Here is a 22,692-nt window from a genome sequence, read left to right as displayed (position 1 = left end):
GCGAAAGATTACTGAGATTTGATTCAATAAGATTTAATTAGAATTAGTAAAACTAACACGATTGTACTATTCTAACAACATAAAATCTTGTAAGAAAAATTGATAGACTTAACAAAAGGTGAACTACGCAGAACAGCAGGGTAAAAAAGAGCTAAATACTATCATTTTGCATTTTTCCCCCCTATCTGGGTGTGCTTACATTTGAGACTGATTTATAGCATTACTTTATCATTCTAAATATATTTCCAAAGGAGGAAGAGAAGGAATGAAAATTTCATAGTTCGATTTGAAGTTAGTCTTTCCTGAATGATTCCAAATCACCACACAGAGCAAAAAAGGCCAAAAAACACGAGGCAAGAACACTTATTTCAGTTTGGTCAATGCCCGAACTTGCCGGCAGCCCACTTAGGTCTAAACATAACAATTCCAAATAACATCTATGAAAACGTGAGATGGTTTCTTTCCGTGGTCTGTTTTCGGTTTGAACTGCTGGGCCTCAGGCAGGCCCCGAGCAGCAGGGATATTGAATTAGCACTCACCCCAAGAAAGGGTGCTCCTTCCATATCAGGGTTCAAGCCATTGGCAAGATTGGGTGAGGAAAGCTCATATTGTAACTGCGTGCACAGTACTTGGCCTGTGGATAATAGAGGGCTTCAGTTTCCTCCACTGCAAGCTGTAAAATATTTATATGCCAAATGGATGCTAAATTAAACAAGACACAGCTGGACAATAGAATTTGGAAGTAACTCACCCACATGGCAGGTCAAGGCACACAGAAAAGGAAACATCAGATTCAAAATGTTTCACTTAAGCAGTATCATGTGACGCTTAAATAATCACAAGAGTGTTCACATGCAATGTTTGGTCAAAATCTGAGTTCCAGGATGCAGAAGCCTGGAATTCGTAAAACTTGGGGGAAAAAAAAAAATTGAAAAATGTCTCTAAAATATTTTAAATCATCAATGTATTTGATTCGTTCACGTGAAATTGGAATGTACACAAATAATGAAATACTCGAGAAACAATACTGATTCAAAAGCCATACCGCATAATCACTATGAGAAAAACAAAAAATTTACACATACCTTTGTAAGTGCAGCAGTGTGATCTTCTCCACAACAAATATAAACTATTTTCTGAGATCTTAGTGACTTTAGCAAATTAGGGACATACTTATCTGAAAGTTTAAACAGCACAAAAAAAATTAGTACAAACAAGAAATTCTTTCATAAACTGTTAGCTTGTTTTTCCTGGCTATGCTTAAGTAGAATCACACACTACATTAAATGACTTATTATGCAATTATTCCCTACATTATTGTGAAATAGTGAGAAGTTATAAAAAAACAACTGTAGCATAGTTGATATGCTGCATCAATCATTTAAGCTTCAGGAAAAATACAGTATTTAATTCATGATTAAATTCTCTGCAGTTCTAATGCCATTCCAACGTTAGTTTGCACATAATGTTTTGTGAATCCTTCACAATACAAGAATTACTCAGAAATAGATCAGAAGATAAATTATCCTCATAGAACTTGAATAATGTCCTTTACAAAGCTGAAATCCAGACAGTGATGTAAATCAACACATCTTGTGAGAGATTCATGAAATGTTCTATACTGTTTAAACAGGCAATAACACGCCTAAGAACAGCACGGACTTCTTTAATTAGCTCAATATGCTATTGTGCATTTACCAATGACAAATTTCATCCTTCAATTTTACTGAAATGGGTAGGAGTGTGGGTAAATTACCCTGAGAGTAAACCGCTTCTGTGAGTGAAGAGAATTAACTTTTCCTGTCCTTTAGCTTCCCACTTGGGAAATTTCCCAATATAGTACACATAAAGGTATCTGGGATGAATGGCTAATTCCCAGGAGCTTTCTGACTAATCCCTGTTCATTAAAGAATTAGACAAACTATTTTATCCTTAAAACTCCTGGGGAAATAAAGGCTGCAATGTATTTCTTGTCTTCCTTTCTCTCTTCCACGGTCCAATTTGCTTTATGGATTTCTGACATCAAAATAAGTAAAAATCGAAAACCTGGCTTCTTAAATGGTGATGCCTTTCAGCTGCTTTAAAAAAGATCTCAGGCTACTTTAAAAAAAATCTAGAACAATGAAGACTTCATATTTTACTTTCAGCTTGAGGCTCTCTTCTGATCTCAGAGAAAACTCTGCCTCCCGTTGTAGCCTCTGGCTAGTGAACTTGAACATAGGTTCCAAGTGGAAAGACCACAAACACTATATAAACACATGATTACTCACCATTTTCATCATTAAGACCAAGCTGGCCAAATTTGTTGCGTCCCCATCCAAAGATAGCTCCAGAAAGAGTGAGTACAAAACTATGGGCACCCCCTGCTGCAACTTGCATAAAAGGGATTCCGAGTAACGACTTAATCAACTGTGGTGAAGTGTGCTTTTTAAATTCAAAACCTAAACCCAGCTGGCCATATTTATTCTGACCCCAGGAAAAAACTTCACTTCCTGAAAAAGAAAAAATACAGATTTATACTAAACAGGCTGATCATAAAATAAAGTATAAACATGAAGTTTACTAATTCAGTAAAATATATTACAAATATTTACCCATTGGGAGTCAATATCTACCAATAGCAGCATATCAAGAGCAGCATTTACCTTTGCCTTTACCTATTTTCGGCAAGATCGAAGCTGAATCGATCTATATGGAAATATTTACTACTTCTCCCTCTCTAGTCCATACCTAACTCTGCTACCCTTATCATTTAGCACAAACAATGCACGCTACCCATTTCTCATAATGGCTGCCCATCCAACTCTGAATTAAGCAAAAACTCCCATTAGTTTTAAGGCACTCAATCTGCTCTCTCTCCTCTCTATTTATCCTCACTCTTCTCCCACTACAATCCAATCCAAATACGTCTCTCCTGCCTGGAACTCCCTCCTCTTTGACATTTGGCAGACCACTACTCTCCCCATCTTCAAAGCCTTTGTCTTGTCTTATGCCGTCAAGTCATCTCCAACCCATAGAGACACCACGGTCACATCTCTCCCAGAACGCCCCACCTCCATCTGTGATCGTTCCGGTAGTGGATCCATTGCATTTTCTTGGTAAAAATGCGGAAGCGGTTTACCATTGCCTCCTTCTGTGCAAGTAAACTTGAGTCTCCGCCTTTGACTCGGTCCCATGCTGCTGCTGCCCAGCACAGGTGAGTTTTGATTTGTAGCAGATTGCTTTCCACTCGCTAGCCGCTGCCCAAGCTAGGAATGGAATGGACATACCTCTGCATGACTCTCCCTCCTGTAGTCGAGACTGGCAGAGTACTGGAAACTCCTGAGAGGGGCTTCAGAGCCCTTAATGAAACCAAATCTCCTCCAAGAAGCTTTCACTGATTAGCCTTTCATCTCCCCATCCTATTTCCCTTCCTACTGCATCACCTATGCGTTGAGTCCCCGCCCTCTAAGCACTCAATCCAACTTCTTCCCACAGCACTGATACATACACCTTTATACTCAGTTGCTTCCCTTGTCATTTATTTTAGTGTCCGGTTCCCCTGCTAGATTGTAAATTCAGGTGCAGGGGTCAGGTCTACTTATTCTTTTGTACTTTCCCAATACTACTGATTGAGTTCCAACTGCATTTAAACTCTTAGTTAGAATTGGATTTACACACACAGAGCTGTCCTTCACTTTCAAATTGATGCGACAAACAGTAAGAGCTGCATAGATACATGCAAGTGAGGCTGAAAAGGCTGATGCATGACTAGCGCTCCTTCTGCATTTGGATGTTCTAAAGATAGCCTCTTGCTTTACTACCATTTGATAATGGAGTGGAAAATGAAAACGAAAGGGAAGAATTGAAGACAATTTTCTACTTAGATTAACAATTTCCTTCTAATAAGGCCGAGTAAGATGGATAGTTAAGTTACAAAATATGAAGAAACTGAAAGGCAGGCCACAAAACAGTGATAGTCTATTCAGGAAATGGCTTTATATATTATAGATGCAATCACTGTTAAAGGGGGGGTTTAGACAGTTCAATCATTTTAGCCATATTTTCAAATACAAAAGACGACAGAGGTGTCGGTTTTTAATAAGAAAAGCAAAATAAACGAGCCAAAAGTGTTAAAAGAAGTCTTAGTCTGTAAATGAAGTGGACAGCACACAGTCACACCTGAAGTGACACTTGGGTGATTCAACTTCTTCGTCTTTCCATTACTAATCCCTTTGGGGAAATAAAGTCAGAGAAGGCTGTTGCATTGGGCACCTATAAGGCTATATATCAAAATACATGGCTTATTTTCTTTGGAAAAAAAAAAATGTTCAGTCCACCTCTCTCCATACCTCAAGAACCTCCAGTAGATGTCCACTTACCTCTGCATCAAACCAGAACTCCCTACCACTGCCTTTAAAACACTCAATCAACTCACCCCTTTCTACCTTACCAAACTAATTTCCTACTACAATCCAAATCACACAGTTGGCTCCTCTAACGCCAACCTACTCACTGCACCTAGATCTCAAGTACCCCAATGCCGACCTTTGCCCGCATCCTTCCTCTGGCCTGGAACTCCCTCTCCCTTCAGAGAAGCAGCATGGCAGGGTGGAAGAGCCCAGGCTTGCAAGTCAGAGTTCAAGGGTTCTAATCCCGGCTCTGCCACTGATCCAACTGTGTGACTTTGGGCAAGTCACTCGACTTCTCTGTGTCGCAGTTAACTCATCTGTAAAATGGGGATGAAGACTGGGAGCCCCACGTGGGACAACCTGATTACCTTATATCTACCCCAGTGCTTAGAACAGTGCATGGCATAAAGTAAGCGCTTAATAAATGCCATCATTATTATTATACGATACACCACTACTTTCCCCATCTTCAAAGCCTTTTTAGAAGTACATCTCCTCCAAGAGATCTTCCTCGACTAAGCCCTCATTTCCTTTACTTCCTCTGCCTTCATGATGTATGTACTTGAATCTGTACCCTTTGAAGCACTTATACATAGCCATAATTTAAACTGTACCTCAATTCCCCTCTGAACTGGAGAGGGGCAGGGAACAAGTCTATCAACTGTTATACCCTCCCAAGTGTCTAGTACAGTGCTCTACATATGGTAAGCACTTAAATATCACTGAATGATTACCACTGATTGACATACCCTGAGATATTCATAGTTGTACACAGAAAGAAGCAGCATGGCATAGTGGATAGAGCACAGGCCTGGGAGTGAGAAGGTCAGGGGATCTAATCCCAGCTCTGCCACTTGTCTGCTGTGCGACCTTGGGCAAGTCACTTAACTTCTCTGTGCCTCAGTTACCTCACCTGGAAAATGGGAAGTGAGACTGTGAGCCCCACATGGGATAGGGACTGCGTCCAACCTGATTTACGTGTATCCACCCCAGTGCTGGGCACATAGTAAGTGCTTAACAAATACCGTAATTATCCTTATTATTATATACAGCTTTATATCACATACACTGAGGCTTTTTGCTTTGGCTCTCTTTGCCTATCCACACAAGAGAACTTATGTTTCTCTTGAATGGATGTGAGAAATGCCTCCTGTATTTCCCAAAGAGTCAATTACACAAGTCCCAACCCTTTGGGGATGGCAGCTGTAGAAATTTTGTGATGTGATCTCTCTCTAAGAATCCACAGAATAACTGTTTGAATGAGCTGAAATGGTCTGATATCTTTGGAGAAGCTCATCCCATGTTCCCATCCTTGAATTGTCCTCTTCCCAAAGTCCAACAATCTAACAACAGTATTTATTGAGCACTTACTCTGTGCAGAGCATGACAGTAAGCCCTTGGGAGAGCACAATAGTAGATACGATCTCTGAACAGTGCTTGGCACATAGTAAGCACTTAAGAAATACCATCATCATCAGCTGACCCCAAAAGGCTTACAATTTAGAGGGGGAGAAAGTCATCAATATAAATTACAGTTAGGGAAAAGCCTCAGAGTTTCAAGATAAGTGTTGTGTGTTGGGGGGTAAGTACCCAAATGCTCTGGGGATGAAGACTCAATCAATTAATCATATTTATTGAGCACTTACTGTATGGCACCGTTCTAAATACTTGGGAGAATACAACAGAAGATTTGGTGGACATATTCCCCTCTAGACTGTAAACTTCTTGGAGACAGACATTAGTATAAATAAATTACAGATATGTAAGTGCCATGGAGCTAAAGGTGAGGGGAACAAAGAGAGCAAATCTAAGTGTAAGGGTGATGCAGAAGGGAGAGGGAGTAAAGGAAATGAGCGCTTAGTTGGGAAAGGCCTCTTGGAGTATATGTGCTTCTAATACAGCTTTGAAGGTGGGGAGAATAATCATCTGTCAAATATAAACGGGGACGGAGGGAGTTCTGGGGCAGATGCAGGACATGGGCAAGGGGTCAGCGGCAAGATAGACGAGATTGAGGTACAGTGAGTAGGTTGGAGTTAGAGGAGTGAGGCGGGCTGGGTTGTACTAGAGTAGTGAGGTGAGGTAGGAGGGGGCAAGGTGATTGAGTGCTTTGAAGGGTATGGAGTTTCTACTTGATGTGAGGTGGAAGGGCAACGACTGGAAGTTCTTGAAGAATGGAGAAACATGGACTGAATGGATTTATAGGAAAATGATTCAGGCGGCAAAGTATAGGCTTAAGTGGGGAGAGATAGGAGGGAGGGAGGTCAGCAAGGAGCCTGATGCAGTAGTCACAGCACTTTTTTTTTATAATGGCATTTATTAAGCACTTCCTATGTACAAAGCACTGTTCTAAGTGCTGGGGAGGTTACAAGGTGATCAGGTTGTCCCCCGGGGTCTCACAGTCTTCATCCCCATTTTACAGATGAGGTAACTGAGGCACAGAGAAGTGAACTGACTTGCCCAAAGTCACACAGCTGACAATTGGCGGAGCCGGGATTTGAACCCCTGACCTCTGACTCCAAAGCCCGGGCTCTTTCCACTGAGCCACGCTGCTTCCTAAGCTCTTTCCAAGAACTTTCCAAGCTCTTAGTACGGTGCTCTGCACAATAAATATAACTGAATGAATGAATGAATGAAAGGATAGGATAAGTGCTTGGATCAACATGGTAGCAGTTTGGATGGAGAGGAAAGGATGGATTTTAGCGATGTTGTGAAGGCTGAACCAACAGGATTTGGTAACAGACTGATTATGTGGATTGAAAGAGATATGTGAGCCCACTGTAGAGTAGGGACCATCTCTATGTTGCCAATTTGTACTTCCCAAGCGCTTAGTACAGTGCTCTGCACACAGTAAGCGCTCAATAAATACGACAATGAATGAATGAATGAATATGTGTCAAGGCTAATGACAAGCTTATGGGCTTATGAGACAGGGAAGATAGTGGTGCGGTCTACAGTGATGGTAAAGTCAGAGAAAGCAGGATGAGGAGTTCTGTTTCAAGTACACAGATAACGACGAAGTGCTGAAGTGACAGAAAGGGGGAAAACTGGGTGGAGAGATGAGAGTCACGGAAGGCCTGCTTCCTGGAGGTAATGTAATTCAGAAAGGCTTTGAAGATGAGGAACATAGCTGTAGTAGTAGTAATAACAGTAGTAATAATTATGGTATTTGCTAAGCGCTTACTACGTGCCAGGCACTGCACTAAGCCCTGGGGTAGATATAAGGTAATCAGGTTGGACACAGTCCCTGTCCCACACAGGGCTCACAGTCTTAATCCCCATTTTACAGTTGAGGGAACTGAGGCACAGAGAAGTGAAGTGATTTGCCCAAGGTCACACAGCAGCTAAGTGGTGGAGCCAAAATTAGAACCCAGGTCCTCCTGACTCCCAAGCCTGGGCTCCATCCACTAGGCCACACTGCTTCCCTAGTTGGCTGCCTGATATTGGTAAAGATGGGAATATGCTGGCGACCGGTGGGAACCACACTCTTGTCTACACAGCAGAGATCATTCACAAGGAACCCACTTTACAAACGGAGATGCGGCAAAGAGGATATGCACACTGCACATTCTAAAAGCCTGCCTCTATTCATTCATTCATTCAATCGTGTTTATTGAGCACTTACTGTGTGCAGAGCACTGTACTAAACGCTTGGGAAGTACAAGTTATCCTCAGCTTCACCCACCCTTGTCCAGTCAAGGGGCAGACAGATGTGTACACTCGTGCGTTACGATAGGATAGGGGGCTGTTTCCCGTACCCCAACGCTAACCCACCCTCGCTTTCCAAGTGAGGACAGAGAATGAGGTACAAAATTTGTTCAAAATCATGTACGCACCCACGTAGGTGTTTTGGCTGGCTGGAGAATCTCTTCTTTCAACATCCATCACTAACTAGCTATTGCTGCAACATCTTAGTGTAATACTCTGACTTGGGTTATGCACCAGCTCAAGAAAATCTTCTTAATAAAGATGAGCAGCATTATATTGATGTCATCACCATTGATTAGCATAAGATTTTCTAAAGTAGTGCAATCACACTCACATTTGTAATGGCTAAAAACAAAAAAAGCTTACCTTTTGAGAGGGCGAGTGAATGATAGTAACCACAAGAAACTTGCACAATCTGGATGTCTGACAAGCTCTTAATATTTCTAGGAAAAAAAAACATAAAACTTTGGATCAAAGTAAAATTCTCAGAACATTTTTCCATCTTCTCACATAATCATCAAATGGAACAAAATCTCCTACAGCAATTACCAGAAACTATGCAGACAAAATAAATTAACCTTAAGATGAAAAAATTAGAATCCATCCCAAGAGATGATAAAAGCATCTTTCCAATAACAAACTATAAAAAATTATAATATCATATCTCATTCCTTATACCCAGTTTCTTCCCTAAACCTATTTATTAACCTCTGTCCAGTTCCACTCTTCTGCAAATTGTTAAAAACAACCAAAACCATGATTCTTACTCTGCCATCATTTGGGTTTTTAATATTCCAAATAGTGTTGGGTTAATAACGCTAGATTTACCCAAATCTTTAATTCTAGAATTCAGAGAAATTCACTTTAAAAAATTAGTATACTCCTCTATTTTTCTTGGTGGGATTTTTTTTTTTTTAATAGGATGGGTTTTCCTCATTTTTTCTGGATTACCTTTTCGTGAAATTAGCAAGATTGGATCAAGAATGTGGGTTGGTTTTTCAGAATTCTTGCATATACTCTCAAAGTCTGGCCTCGCTGCTGATTCCACTGAGGAGTGCTGAGACCATCAGTGAAAACAGTCCACCAAGGTTAACTTCAGGAAAGGGAATGGAAGTGGGGAGAGACTTGATTTGCATCCTGGTTGTGGGAGCGCTTAACAAATGCCAATTATTATTATTATTATTATTATTAAATGAGGAAGAAATATACAAGAAGAGCTGTGCTCTCTGCATGATCAGGTTGCTTGCCATCCATCCTCACTTTTCCCCAGCTTCCCTGGCTTCTTCTATTTCCCCTACTGTGACTGCTGCTGACGTCTGACAGGATTCTGGGCTAGGTTTTATATCCCTGAATGATAAATCTATTGTAAATCTTCAAATTTTAAAGTATGAGTAGAGCTGCTAGTGAACTCTCAACTGACCTCAACCTACTACTCCATTAGAACTAGATGTGAAAATCTATGGGAAAAGATACAAAACGTCACTTGCAAGAAACAAGATGAGGAAGAGGAAACGGAAAAATACCCAGTTGCGTGAAATGCATCTTAAGTAGAAATAAATGTGTGTAGTGGAGTTGAAGCTGTCCAAAATTAAAGACCACTCCAATATTTTTTTTCATTCCTTGCAGCTTATTTCTTCAAGAAAGGACTACTGGAGCTCAAATTCTATAACATTATTCTCAATTTAAATCTTGGGCTGATTCAACTAAGTGATTTAAAAACCAAAATGAATTGTTACAGGACTGCTGAACATCACTAAATTCTTTTGAAAGCTAAGTTTAAATGTTCTTACATTACAATATGCCATATGACTTAAAATAAGATTTTTTTCCATACACAAACCCTGCCAAAATATTTCAATACTAAATCGGGGATGTAAATTTAGTTCTAGTACTCCCTGCTAAATGTACACATTCAAAGGCAGAAACTGGAAGGAATGTTTCCTTTTTGTTCGCTGTGATAGTAATGAAGAGTAAATAAAATGTCAAGAAAAACTACTCTGCAAGTAGTTGCCAATAAAATAAAGCTACCAAAAAATTTTGCTACAGCAATGCTTACATCATGAAATATTTGTTAGACAATAAACCAATTTTCTAATTTTTTTCCCATCAATTCCTAGCAATAAGGCTGAAACTATGAAATCATTTACACCTAAAAGGTAAAAGGGTTGAGAATTAAAATTTTCTTCTGGGATGTTTTTCCATAAGCATGAAATACACCCAGTTTCCTATATTGCAGAGGTTGCGTTTTTGCAGAACCTCACAAGGAGTAAAATTTGCATTACAGTAACCACACTATGTCTAACACACACGTGCGCAAAAACCACTTATTTTGACACCGCATCACACTGCATCCAGACAGGCTTGCACGGGCAGAAGAATATTCCCAAATTCAGCAGCTGAACTCCAGCCAAAATGTGTAGTGAGACCACGTGTTTCGGCCAAACTGAGTGTGGGCCACAAGTGAAGTTGTGTGGGTTTGATGTGCTAAAGAAAATGTTCCATTTATATTCAAGTTTAAAATTTCGTTCTTGCCATCCCGAAAAATCATTTTTTCATTCCTCTTCCCTGATCCTGCCCACCCACTGTCTAGCACTGCCCCACCTCATCACTGGAGAGCAAAGAAAAAGGAGACACAAAGGAAGACAGGATACACAAGTGAGGGAGGGCAAAGGTCCTCACAGAGCTTGTGGCCTATGAGCCACATCTTGGTAATAATGCTCAAAGAAGTCAGTATAAAGAAGCTCAATTCTCTCAAGTTGCCCTTAGCAGTCAACTGGGCACCCTGGGGAAACCTTTAATTCTTTCTAGGGGACCACAATCGCTGTCTACGTTGTTCATACACTATGACTTGCACTAAACAATTACCTAAAGTCTGAAAAAACTAAAGCACTTCCCAAAGTGTGTGTCTGCACCAAGAAGAAAACTAAGGCATACAGAGAATTGGGTTCAACTTGTTTCCCTCACCTTAACACCCACCATATACAGAAAAAATCAACTCTCTGATGGTGTAGGAAAGTATTTAAACAATCATATTAGTTTAAGATAAAAAGGCTGGTTTTCTCTACAATGAAATGTTTTCGTCTGACATTTTTGAGGCACTTGTTTCTTAGAAAAGTACTATTTAAAACAATCTTTAGCTCTACTACCAAGTATAACTTTATCTTCACTATTTCTATCGTTTTCATTCCGTAATTTGTCAGTTCCACTTCATTTAAACAGGACGAAAAATTAATGAGGCGCTGGCTTCAACATGCAGATCTGTAAAGCTAAACAAGCTGCCTGAACCAGGCTACTATCAGGAGATCAACAGAGTTGTGGGAATCCTATCTGTTATTGAGCTGTTGTTGCAGAACCCACAGCACTCCTTCATTTACAAGGAGTGACCATCTGGTAAGGGGGGATTGGGCATATGCTTTGTTTAATAAAGGAAAAAATGTAAGGCAGGCTGCAAGAAAAATAAAGTCACTAATTTTAAGAACAGGTAAAAATAAGAAATTTGAATTCGGCAAAATCGATCCTTTTTTGCCCTTTCAAATCAGTAGCTTGCTGTCCCTTTCATAAGCTTATCATCATCATCATCAATCGTATTTATTGAGCGCTTACTATGTGCAGAGCACTGTACTGGGAAGCTAATATAATTAAGGGGTTATCTAATTGCATGGCCTGTCAACTCTACCACCCTGCTTTCCTAACCCTGTTTCTACCTTTAAATACACAATGTTTTTTGTACTGAAGTATCACTGGAAAATGTAAAGTTAAAAGAGAAAAGTACGCTAAACTGTTACCCAGACTATACCTGAAATTAATTTCAATTTAGTTTCGATCCACCCTTACCAGATGGCCACCCCTTGTAAACCAAGGAGTGTTGTTGGTTCCGCAACAACGGCTCAATAACAAACAGGATTCCCAGAGCTCTGTTGATGTCTCTTGATAAAAGCGTGGCTCCGTGAGCTTTACAGCACTGTATGATGAAGTGATCAACTCATTAACTAATCCTTTTAACCTGATTACTATTACTAGGAGAGAGGAGTGGAGAAGCAGTGTGACCTACTGGATGGGCCTCGGAGTCAGAAAGACCTCGTTCTAATCCCAGTTCTGCCACTGCTGTGTGATCTTGGGCTCAACTGTTAAATGGGGACTAAGACCGTGAGCCCCATGTGGGACATGGACAGTGTCCAACCTTATATTGTCATATTTATTGAGCGCTTACTGTGTGCAGAGCACTGTACTAAGCGCTTCTCTACCCCAGTGCTTAGTATAGTGCCTGGCACATAGTAAGCATTTAACAAATACCATGAAAAGAACGTTTTGAAGGCAGCAGAATTTCTACCACTGTTGTCTGTACTATGTTGCTGCCCAAGCAATTGGAAAAGAATCAGGAAGAGACCCTTCCATTTTGAAATATTCTTATTCTGAAATTTTGAATAGCATTTTACTACTGAAATGGACAATGGATATCACCTATAAACTCTGTGATTGTGACTATGGTGCTTATTTTTCTTCACTTTAAGGCCGAATCAACAAGTGAAATATGCTAATGTAAGGAAGTAAATAAAGAACGGATCTTCTACAGAGGACTCAATAATACTACATAATAGGGAAATAAACAAATCCCAAAACACCTGTTGAGTTGAAGAAAAATAAAGATGCCCTGGTATTTTATTAATTGGTAAATTTAATATTAAAATTCGGGGTCCCTCTTCTTTCCACAAGCAAGCACTGTGGCCTAGTGGAAATAATAACGATGGCATTTATTAAGCGCTTATTATGGAAAGAGCACAGGCCTCAGAGTCAGAGAACCTGGGTTCTAATCCTGACTCCACCACTTGCCTGTAGTGTGACCTTGGGCAAGTCAATTAACTTCTCCGTACTTCAGTTACCTCATCTGGAAAATGGGAATGAAATCCCACTTCCGCCTACATACATTAACGGCCTCATGAAGGTCAGGGACTGCATCCAAATCAATTATCCTGTATCTACCCTAGTGATTAGTACAGTGGTTGGCATATAGTGGGTGCTTAAAAACTACCATAATTAATTATTATCAGAATTACTGGAAAAGAAACTTACAATATCCTAAAATTTAAAGCAAAAGGGAGGGTATAGTTGCTCTTTAGATCAGATTGTTAATTCACTCCCTGGTACCTTGAGTTACAGTGCTGTAACAGGCCAGACATCCAGTACCCAAGAGTTTAGTTCAGTGTTCTGCACACAATAACCATTCACCAAATACCACCGACTGATGACCCAGCCCAGGTCCTGACTGCATCCAACACACTGCTGGCTGCGGCAACAGAGTGTCAAATCAGAAACAATCCAAAGCCCACCTGAGATGGCCCACAGTTCACTTCCTGGGGATGCTGCAATGCACATGAAGTGGCTCCAACGTCTTCTGGGCTCAGTAAACTCAGGGCAACCTTGCACAAACCTCAGAGCCAACCCCAGGAGTTCGGCACTACTGCTGGTTAGGTGGATCCAAAGCCACAGAACGATTTTCAGGCTGGGGAGAGGGTGTTCTGGGCCGGCTAGCTATATGGGGTACAAGCCCAGTCAGGTTGGCTTTCATGTCAGCCCAACCTAACTCAAAGGGACTCGAGGTTCCGTATTCTATTCTATTTATTTTATTTTGTTAGTATGTTTGGTTTTGTTCTCTGTCTCCCCCTTTTAGACTGTGAGCCCACTGTTGGGTAGGGACTGTCTCTATATGTTGCCAATTTGTACTTCCCAAGCGCTTAGTACAGTGCTCTGCACACAGTAAGCGCTCAATAAATACGATTGATGATGATGATGATGATGATGTATGAGCCCTCTGGGTCCTCGTGGGGCTTGACCTCCTATCTTGGCAGCACGAAGCTGGGCATGTATAATCAGGCAGGACAAAAACAGTGTGCATTTATAGGGGGTGGGTGGGGAGGTGAGAAGACTAGTAGTTTTATGCATGTTTGACATCGATTTTCCGGATGACTACAGGTAGACCTCTGCCAAACACAGCAGGGATAAACATGTTAGAGCTTGTTGTATTACACATTAAACACTGTACACTTATTACTTGCTATACTAAGAAGCTATTAACTAAACTATCAGTAACAACCAAACGAAAGGAAAAAATAATTAGAGGTTTCTACAGTCACAATTTATTTTCCTTACAGGATGCATAGCAAAGGCAGAACAGTTAAAATTGTCATTTTCAAATTTCTTACAACAAATATCAATACCGACAGACTTCTTTTTGGTCTCCTTTTTTTTTTTACCTGGGCACTCTGATACACTCCTCTGTTCCTGGCAGGCCAAGCTGTCCATCAGTATCAAGACCCCATGCATACACCTGACCCTTGTCATTTAATGCTAGCGTATGAGCGTCTCCACATGAAACAGCTACAATATTTTGGGCATCCAGGGCAACAACCTGCTCTACAAAAACCAAGAAGGAAAGAAATTTAAGTTTCCAGTTTTGCACTTAAAAGTAAATCAAACCCTCCAATTTAAATCACTTTGTAATAGGCTCAGTGCTTTATGTACTATGAATTAATCCTAAGAAATCACTTTTCAAATCATTTTGAAGATGTATCCCCACCCTGTAAATATGAACATGCCTATCTCACATAAAATTCTCTCCATACATTTATATAGGTTGCGTAGGACATCCTATCTAGTGAAGAATGCCTAAATTAATACTCTCTATATATGGGGATACAGTCTTAATTTAGGCATTCTTCACTAGATAGGATGTCCTATGCAACCTATATAAATGTACAGTTAAAACTGTCATTTTCAAATTTCTTACAACAAATATCTATGGATATTGCATGACTGTTTTCATTCACTCAGTCAACTGCATTTATTGAGCACTTACTGTGTAGAGCACTGTACTAAGCGCTTGGAAAGTACAATTCGGTAACACAGAGAGACAATCCCTACCCAACAATGGGCTTACATTTGATTGAGGAGGACATATTAATACAAAAAAAAATCCATTTGAGCTTTACAGAGCAACTATTCATTGCGTACATCCCTTTAAGAAAAATAGTAGGCCTAATAAAATCCCCCAATATAGACCAATTGAAGAAGCTTGAAAACCAGGTGCAACTGTAAACTATGGCAATTTTCTTTAGTTCTCTAACAGCATAAAACATTCAGAATAAGCAGGGATCTTATTTCATTTTTGACTCACTTTGAGTCAGAAACTGACTATCCCCAGTTTTCCTATAATGAAAGGGTTGCACATGTCCCCCACCATTAAGGAAAACTGACATGACACTTTATACAAATGGATGGCCATTCTCCAATTCCCTAACAGGATTCTAAAATAATGTGTTTGGAGAAAATCGATTGCAATCAGTCCATATTCATTACACTTGGACAAGCTCTGAGAATTCAATTTGTTAAATGACAAAATCACCAACAACAGGTAAGTCTGGTTAAATACAAGTGTTTTTAATCACATCACTGATAAAACAGCAAGGAGGATTAATAGCATTTATTAAGCCCTCACCGTATGCACAGCACTGGTAAAGAAGACCCAAATGGGAATTAGACATGGTCCCCTGTCCCTTGAGGGGCTCACAATCTCAAAGCCATCCTCTGAATCAAGATAGAGGAACAGTAACAATAAACTGCAGTTTAATTTAAAAAGGATTTTCGGTCTTGCCTTCGAATGCTTCCTGGAAATACCCATTTACAAGTTACTTATTTTTAAAATCATGATCAGATTTCAAAAACAAACTCTTGCAAATACCGGGTGCATGACGGCTTTAAGTTTATAAAAACAAACTGTACGTGCCACATTAGTGCACCTTTCAAAATCAAAACACAATTCTGCTAAAAGTTAACTTCACAGAGTAGTTTCCAGTAAATAGATATAAATACACCTTATTTTGCCCCAACTCACTGTGTAAACAGAAGAGTGGAACTGGATTATATAAAAGGGATATTATAAAATGATCCTTATTTTAACTGAAAAAAAAAACATGATTACAAGGGGCAACTTGATGGTAAACATAGTTCTGAACTGTGCCTCTGCTTACAAGTGTAATTTTTTTTATGCAATAATAGCAAATAATGGTTCATTATATGAAGCTTAAAAACAATGAATTGAATAATGCTGACTTCACAATACATAAATTCAGAGTTATTCAAAAGTCATGCACTGGCATTACAAACACAGAGAAAATAAGTGCCACTTATTATTAAATGTTCTACTCTATACTATTAAATATTGAGAAGCATCATGACCTAATGGCTACAGAATGGACCTGGGTTCTGATCCCAACTCCACCACTTGTCTGCTGTGTGACCTCGGGCATGTCACTTCACCTCTCTGTGCCTCAGTTACCTCATCTGTAAAATGGGGATTAAGAGTCAAACCAGGAGAGCACTTCTAGAACTCAGAGAGAGGCAGTGTCACTCTCCAGTTCTTTTGTAACCAAATTTCTCACAAGGTGGAGGTAAAATATTTTGGAAAAGCTGATTGTCATCTGCTTTCAGGTGAAGAATAAGCAGCGTTAAGTTCCTGGGGAATAAATATCAAGGATACAAAATTCAAAAATGGAAGGCCTTTTATATAATGTACAACTCAGTAACTCCTAAAAAAATTGTATTTCAACTATTCAGGCCCTAACCTTGAAAACTAATGGAACAAAGAATTGAAACGCAAGAACTCAGATATGAATTATAATGGGAGGAACTGTCAAGCTGGCAAAATATAAAACAGTAGAGTCCCCCAGGAATCAGACTGCTTTGCCAACATTACCTAACCTTGGCTTATCTCCTCCAGGAGGCCTTCCCAGACTGAGCCCCTTCCTTCCTCTCCCCCTCGTCCCCCTCTCCATCCCCCACATCTTACCTCCTTCCCTTCCCCACAGCACCTGTATATATGTTTGTACATATTTATTACTCTATTTATTTATTTATTTTACTTGTATCTATTCTAATTATTTTATTTTGTTAGTATGTTTGGTTTTGTTCTCTGTCTCCTCCTTCTAGACTGTGAGCCCACTGTTGGGTAGGGACTGTCTCTATATGTTGCCAGTTTGTATTTCCCAAGCACTTAGTACAGTGCTCTGCACACAGTAAGTGCACAATAAATATGACTGATTGATTGATTGGCTTCACTAACACTGTCCTCTCCTGGTTCTCCCATCTTTCTGTGGCCTCTCGTTCTCAGTCTCTTCTGTAGACTCCTCTTCTGCCTCTCACCCTCTAACAACGGAGGTGCCTCAAGGCTCAGTTCTGGGTCCCCTTCTACTCTCCATCTAGACCCACTACCTCCCAAATCAACCTCTCCAGCCCCAACCTCTCCTTCTCTGCAAGCTCACATTTCCTCACGCCTTCAACACATCTCTACTTGGATATCCCGTTGACATCTCAAACTTAACATTTCCAAAGCAGAGTTCCTCATCTTCCCACCCAAGCCCTTTCCTCCTCCGGACTTTCCTATCACTACAGACAACACCATCACCATCTACTGCTCATAAGCAACTATCATCTCTATGCTGATGACACCAAAATCTACATCTCTGCCCCTGCTCTCTCTCATTCATTCATTCAATCAATCGTATTTATTAAGCGCTTACTGTGTGCAGAGCACTGTACTAAACACTTGGAAAGTACAAGTTGGCAACATATAGAGACGGTCCCTACCCAACAGTGGGCTCACAGTCTAGAAGGGGGAGACAGACAACGAAACAAAACATATGAACAAAATAAAATAGAATAAACATGTACAAATAAAATAGAGTGATAAATACGTACAAACATATATACATATATACAGGTGCTGTGGGGAGGGGAAGGAGGTACGGCGGTGGGGGGGAAGGAGAGAGGAAGGAGGGGGCTCAGTCTGGTAAGGACTCCTGGAGGAGGTGAGCTCTCAGTAGGGCTTGCATCCCCCCCAGCACTTAGAACAGTGCTTTGCACATAGAAAGCACTTAACAAATGCCATCATTATTATTATTATTATTAGACGGATGCGGGTGGCCAGCCGGCCCCAGGGACCCCGTGAAGCCTCTGCTCTCCCAAGCCCTGAGGGACCTGGGAGGGTCGTCCCGTACCCCCTCATCTCCCCAGGAGCAGGCTCTGGTCTCCTCCTGCCTTCAAGATTTCTCCATCTGGATGTCTGCCCGCCATCTAAAACTCAATATGTCCGAGACTGAACTCCTTATTTTCCCTCCCAAACCCTGCCCTCTCCCTGACTTTCCCATCACTGTAGATGGCACTACCATCCTTCCCGTCTCACAAGCCGCAACCTTGGTGCCATCCTCGACTATGCTCTCTTGTTCACCCCTCACATCCAATCCATCACCAAAACCTGCCGGTCTCACCTCCGCAACTCGCCAAGACCCGCCCTTTCCTCTCCATCCAAACTGCTACCCTGCTGGTTCAATCTCTCATCCTACCCCGACTGGATTACTGCATCAGCCTCCTCTCCGATCTCCCATCCTCCTGTCTCTCCCCACTTCAATCTATACTTCACGCTGCTGCCCGGATCATCTTTGTGCAGAAACGCTCTGGGCATGTTACTCCCCTCCTCAAAAATCTCCAGTGGCTACCAGTCAACCTATGCATCAGGCAAAAACTCCTCACTCTCGGCTTCAAGGCTGTCCATCACCTCGCCCCCTCCTACCTCACGTCCCTTCTCTCCTTCTACAGCCCGGCCCGCAGCCTCCGCTCCTCTGCCGCTAACCTCCTCACTGGGCCTCGTTCTCGCCTGTCCCGCCATCGACCCCCGGCCTACGTCCTCCCCCTGGCCTGGAATGGCCTCCCTCCCCACATCCGCCAAGCTAGCTCTTTTCCTCCCTTCCAAGCCCTACTGAGAGCTCACCTCCTCCAGGAGGCCTTCCCAGACTAAGCCCCCTCTTTCCTCTCCCCCTCCCTATCCCCGCCACCCTACCTCCTTCCCCTCCCCACAGCACCTGTATATGTTTATACAGATTTATTACTCTATATTTTACTTGTACATATTTACTATTCTATTTATTTTGTTAATGATGTGCATCTAGCTTTACTCCTATTTATTATGATGACTTGACACTTGTCCACATGTTTTGTTTTGTTGTCTGTTTCTCCCTTCTGGACTGTGAGCCTGTTGTTGGATAGGGACCATCTCTATATGTTGCCAACTTGTACTTCCCAAGCACTTAGTACAGTGCTCTGCACACAGTAAGCGCTCAATAAATATGACTGAATGAATGAATGAACCTTGGCACTATCCTTGACTGGCCTCTCAACCCGCACATTCAAACTTCCATGAAATCATGTCAAATTCTACCTTCACAACATTTCTAGAATCCAACCTTTTCTCTCTATCCCCACCACTACCATAAGCATGAATCACATCCCACCTTGATAACTACATCAGCCTCCTCGCTGACCTCCGAGCTTCGTCTCATCCCATTTCGGTCTAAATTTGACTCTGCTCCCTGGCTCATATTTTTTCTGAAAAACCATTCAGTCCATATTTCTCCATTCCTCAAAGAACTCCAAAGGTTGCCCATCCACCTCTGCACCAAACAAAAATTCTTTACCATTGGCTTCAAGGCACTCAATAAGTTCTCTCCCTCTTACTTTACCTCGCTGATCTCCTGCGACAATCCAATCTGCACATTCCACTCCTCCAACACCAATGTACTACTGTACCTCATTATTAACGATCCCACCAACGATCCCAGGTCCATATCCTCCCTTGGGCCTGGATCTTCCTCACCCTTCATATTCCTCCCTTCTAGACTGTGAGCCCGTTGTTGGGAGGGACTGTCTCTATCTGTTGCCATATTGTACTTTCCAAGCACTTAGTACAGTGCTGTGCGCACAGTAAACACTCAGTGAATACGACTGGATGAATGAATCTGACAGAAACACCCTCTCCTCATCTTCGAAACCCTTCTAAAATCACATCTCTTCCAAAAGGACCTCCCAGAGTAAACCCTTCATTTCCCCTACCCTCCGTCCACTTTGTCTCAACTATGCACTTGGCTGTGAACCCCTTAACCACTTTGATATCCACTCCGGCCCCACGGCACTTAGGTACAATTCCTTACACTCTACTATTTCCCCTAACCATAATTTCTTTTAATGTCTGTAGACTATGAGCTCTACGCTGATGACACCCAGATCTACATCTCTGCCCCTGCTCTCTCCCCCTCCCTCCAGGCTCGCATCTCCTCCTGCCTTCAGGACATCTCCATCTGGATGTCCGCCCGCCACCTAAAGCTCAACATGTCGAAGACTGAGCTCCTTGTCTTCCCTCCCAAACCTTGTCCTCTCCCTGACTTTCCCATCTCTGTTGACGGCACTACCATCCTTCCCGTCTCACAAGCCCGCAACCTTGGTGTCATCCTCGACTCCGCTCTCTCATTCACCCCTCACATCCAAGCCGTCACCAAAACCTGCCGGTCTCAGCTCCGCAACATTGCCAAGATCCGCCCTTTCCTCTCCATCCAAACCGCTACCCTGCTCATTCAAGCTCTCATCCTATCCCGTCTGGACTACTGCACTAGCCTTCTCTCTGATCTCCCATCCTCGTGTCTCTCTCCACTTCAATCCATGCTTCATGCTGCTGCCCGGATTATCTTTGTCCAGAAACGCTCTGGACATATTACTCCCCTCCTCAAAAACCTCCAATGGCTACCGATCAATCTGCGCATCAAGCAGAAACTCCTCACCCTGGGCTTCAAGGCTCTCCATCACCTCGCCCCCTCCTACCTCACCTCCCTTCTCTCCTTCTCCAGCCCAGCCCGCACCCTCCGCTCCTCCACTGCTAATCTCCTCACTGTACCTCGCTCTCGCCTGTCCCGCCATCGACCCCCGGCCCACGTCATCCCCCGGGCCTGGAATGCCCTCCCTCTGCCCATCCGCCAAGCTAGCTCTCTTCCTCCCTTCAAGGCCCTGCTGAGAGCTCACCTCCTCCAGGAGGCCTTCCCAGACTGAGCCCCTTCTTTCCTCTCCCCCTCGTCCCCCTCTCCATCCCCCCGTCTTACCTCCTTCCCTTCCCCACAGCACCTGTATATATGTATATATGGTTGTACATATTTATTACTCTATTTATTTATTTATTTATTTATTTTACTTGTACATTTCTATCCTACTTATTTTATTTTGTTGGTATGTTTGGTTCTGTTCTCTGTCTCCCCCTTTTAGACTGTGAGCCCACTGTTGGGTAGGGACTGTCTCTATGTGATGCCAATTTGTACTTCCCAAGTGCTTAGTACAGTGCTCTGCACATAGTAAGCGCTCAATAAATACGATTGATTGATTGATTGATTGATTGTGGGCAGTGATCACATCTAGCAACTCTATCGTATGTTCCCAAATACTTAGTACAGTACCCTGCACATATAAGTGCTCAATAAATACCACTGATGACAACCCCATAAATGATCTGAGAGTGGGAGTGTTCAGGGAAATCTTCCCCAAATTTGCCGATGTCATTAATAATAATAATGATGGCATTTATTAAGCGCTTACTATGTGTGAAGCACTGTTCTAAGTGCTTAATTAGCTCTTCTGGGCAGTGAAATGACAGGGAAATTAAAATTACTCTAGGAAGATTGAGTGAGTGGGCTGAAAAATGGCAGATAAACTTCAGTGTGACCAAGTGCAGGAATGTAAGCTACAGGAGAATATTCCAAATTACAGTTCAGAACTATTCCTAGTGGACCTATTAGTCATGACTCAGTAAACAACTCCAAGCCACTATTGACTGTTTTTTAAGTCATCAAGGTGCTGCAACTGCATTGTCAGCAAGTGGACAAGAAACAGAAATATTAAAACAGAAGAGTTTTGCCGTCATAAAATACCCTAGCGAGTCCACACGATGAATACTGCTGCAGTTCTGGCCATCTAATTTTAGGAAGGACGTCATATAGCTAGAGAAGGTTCAGAGAAAGGTAACCAAGATAATTAGGGGAATACGAGGATAGATTGAAGGAACTAAGGCTCTTCAGTCTCTAAAGATGCAGACTGAGAAAAGACATGACTGAAGTCTACAAAGGTGCCATCGGAGTGAACCTAGAATTTGTTCACCAAAACCCATAACCCCTTGGCATGAGGACGTCAAATGAAACTTGAGGTTCGTAGTTTCAAAAGAAACAAAAGGTAAAACTTTGATGATTAATGTATGGATGCTGTTCTCATAGGAAACTGTACTTAAAGAAAATATTTGTAGGTTCAGAAGGTTAGCTTAATTCACAGAGGAGCGATCCATAATGGATTACTAGAGGGGAAGTAGGATTATAGAGAAGCAGCGTGGCTCAGTGGAAAGAGCATGAGCTTTGGAGTCAGAGGTCATGGGTTCAAATCCCGGCTCTGCCAATTGTCAGCTGTGTGACTTTGGGCAAGTCACTTAACTTCTCTGTGCCTCAGTTACTTCATCTGTAAAATGGGGATTAAGACTATGAGCCCCACGAGGGACAACCTGATCACCTTGTAACCTCCCCAGCACTTAGAACAGTGCTTTGCACATAGTAAGCGCTTAATAAATCCCATTATTATCAAGAAAAAAGTTAATAATAATAAATCCCTAAATACTAGGACTCATCACAATCTTCTTGACCCGGTTAGAGACAATATATTGAGCTGGATGGACCACCAATCTGACCCA

At 41.8% G+C, this 22,692-nt stretch overlaps 1 protein-coding gene across 4 annotated transcripts in view; it reads right to left on the bottom strand.

Moving 5' to 3' along the window:
- HERC4 (HECT and RLD domain containing E3 ubiquitin protein ligase 4) overlaps positions 1–22,692 on the bottom strand; it is a 96,315-nt gene that overhangs the window by 42,915 nt on the left and 30,708 nt on the right. For all 4 annotated transcript variants that reach the window (XM_038743553.1, XM_038743552.1, XM_038743556.1 and 1 more), the window contains 4 exons: positions 14,348–14,507; positions 8,463–8,539; positions 2,271–2,492; positions 1,086–1,177 (listed from right to left, as the gene is read on the bottom strand). In XM_038743553.1, coding sequence (XP_038599481.1) covers positions 1,086–1,177; positions 2,271–2,492; positions 8,463–8,539; positions 14,348–14,507 — 551 coding nt within the window. The remainder of the gene's footprint in view (positions 1–1,085; positions 1,178–2,270; positions 2,493–8,462; positions 8,540–14,347; positions 14,508–22,692) is intronic.

This window comes from Tachyglossus aculeatus, chromosome 3 (assembly GCF_015852505.1).
Source record: "Tachyglossus aculeatus isolate mTacAcu1 chromosome 3, mTacAcu1.pri, whole genome shotgun sequence".
Lineage (NCBI taxonomy): Eukaryota > Metazoa > Chordata > Mammalia > Monotremata > Tachyglossidae > Tachyglossus > Tachyglossus aculeatus.
This window is presented reverse-complemented; position numbering and strand designations above follow the sequence as displayed.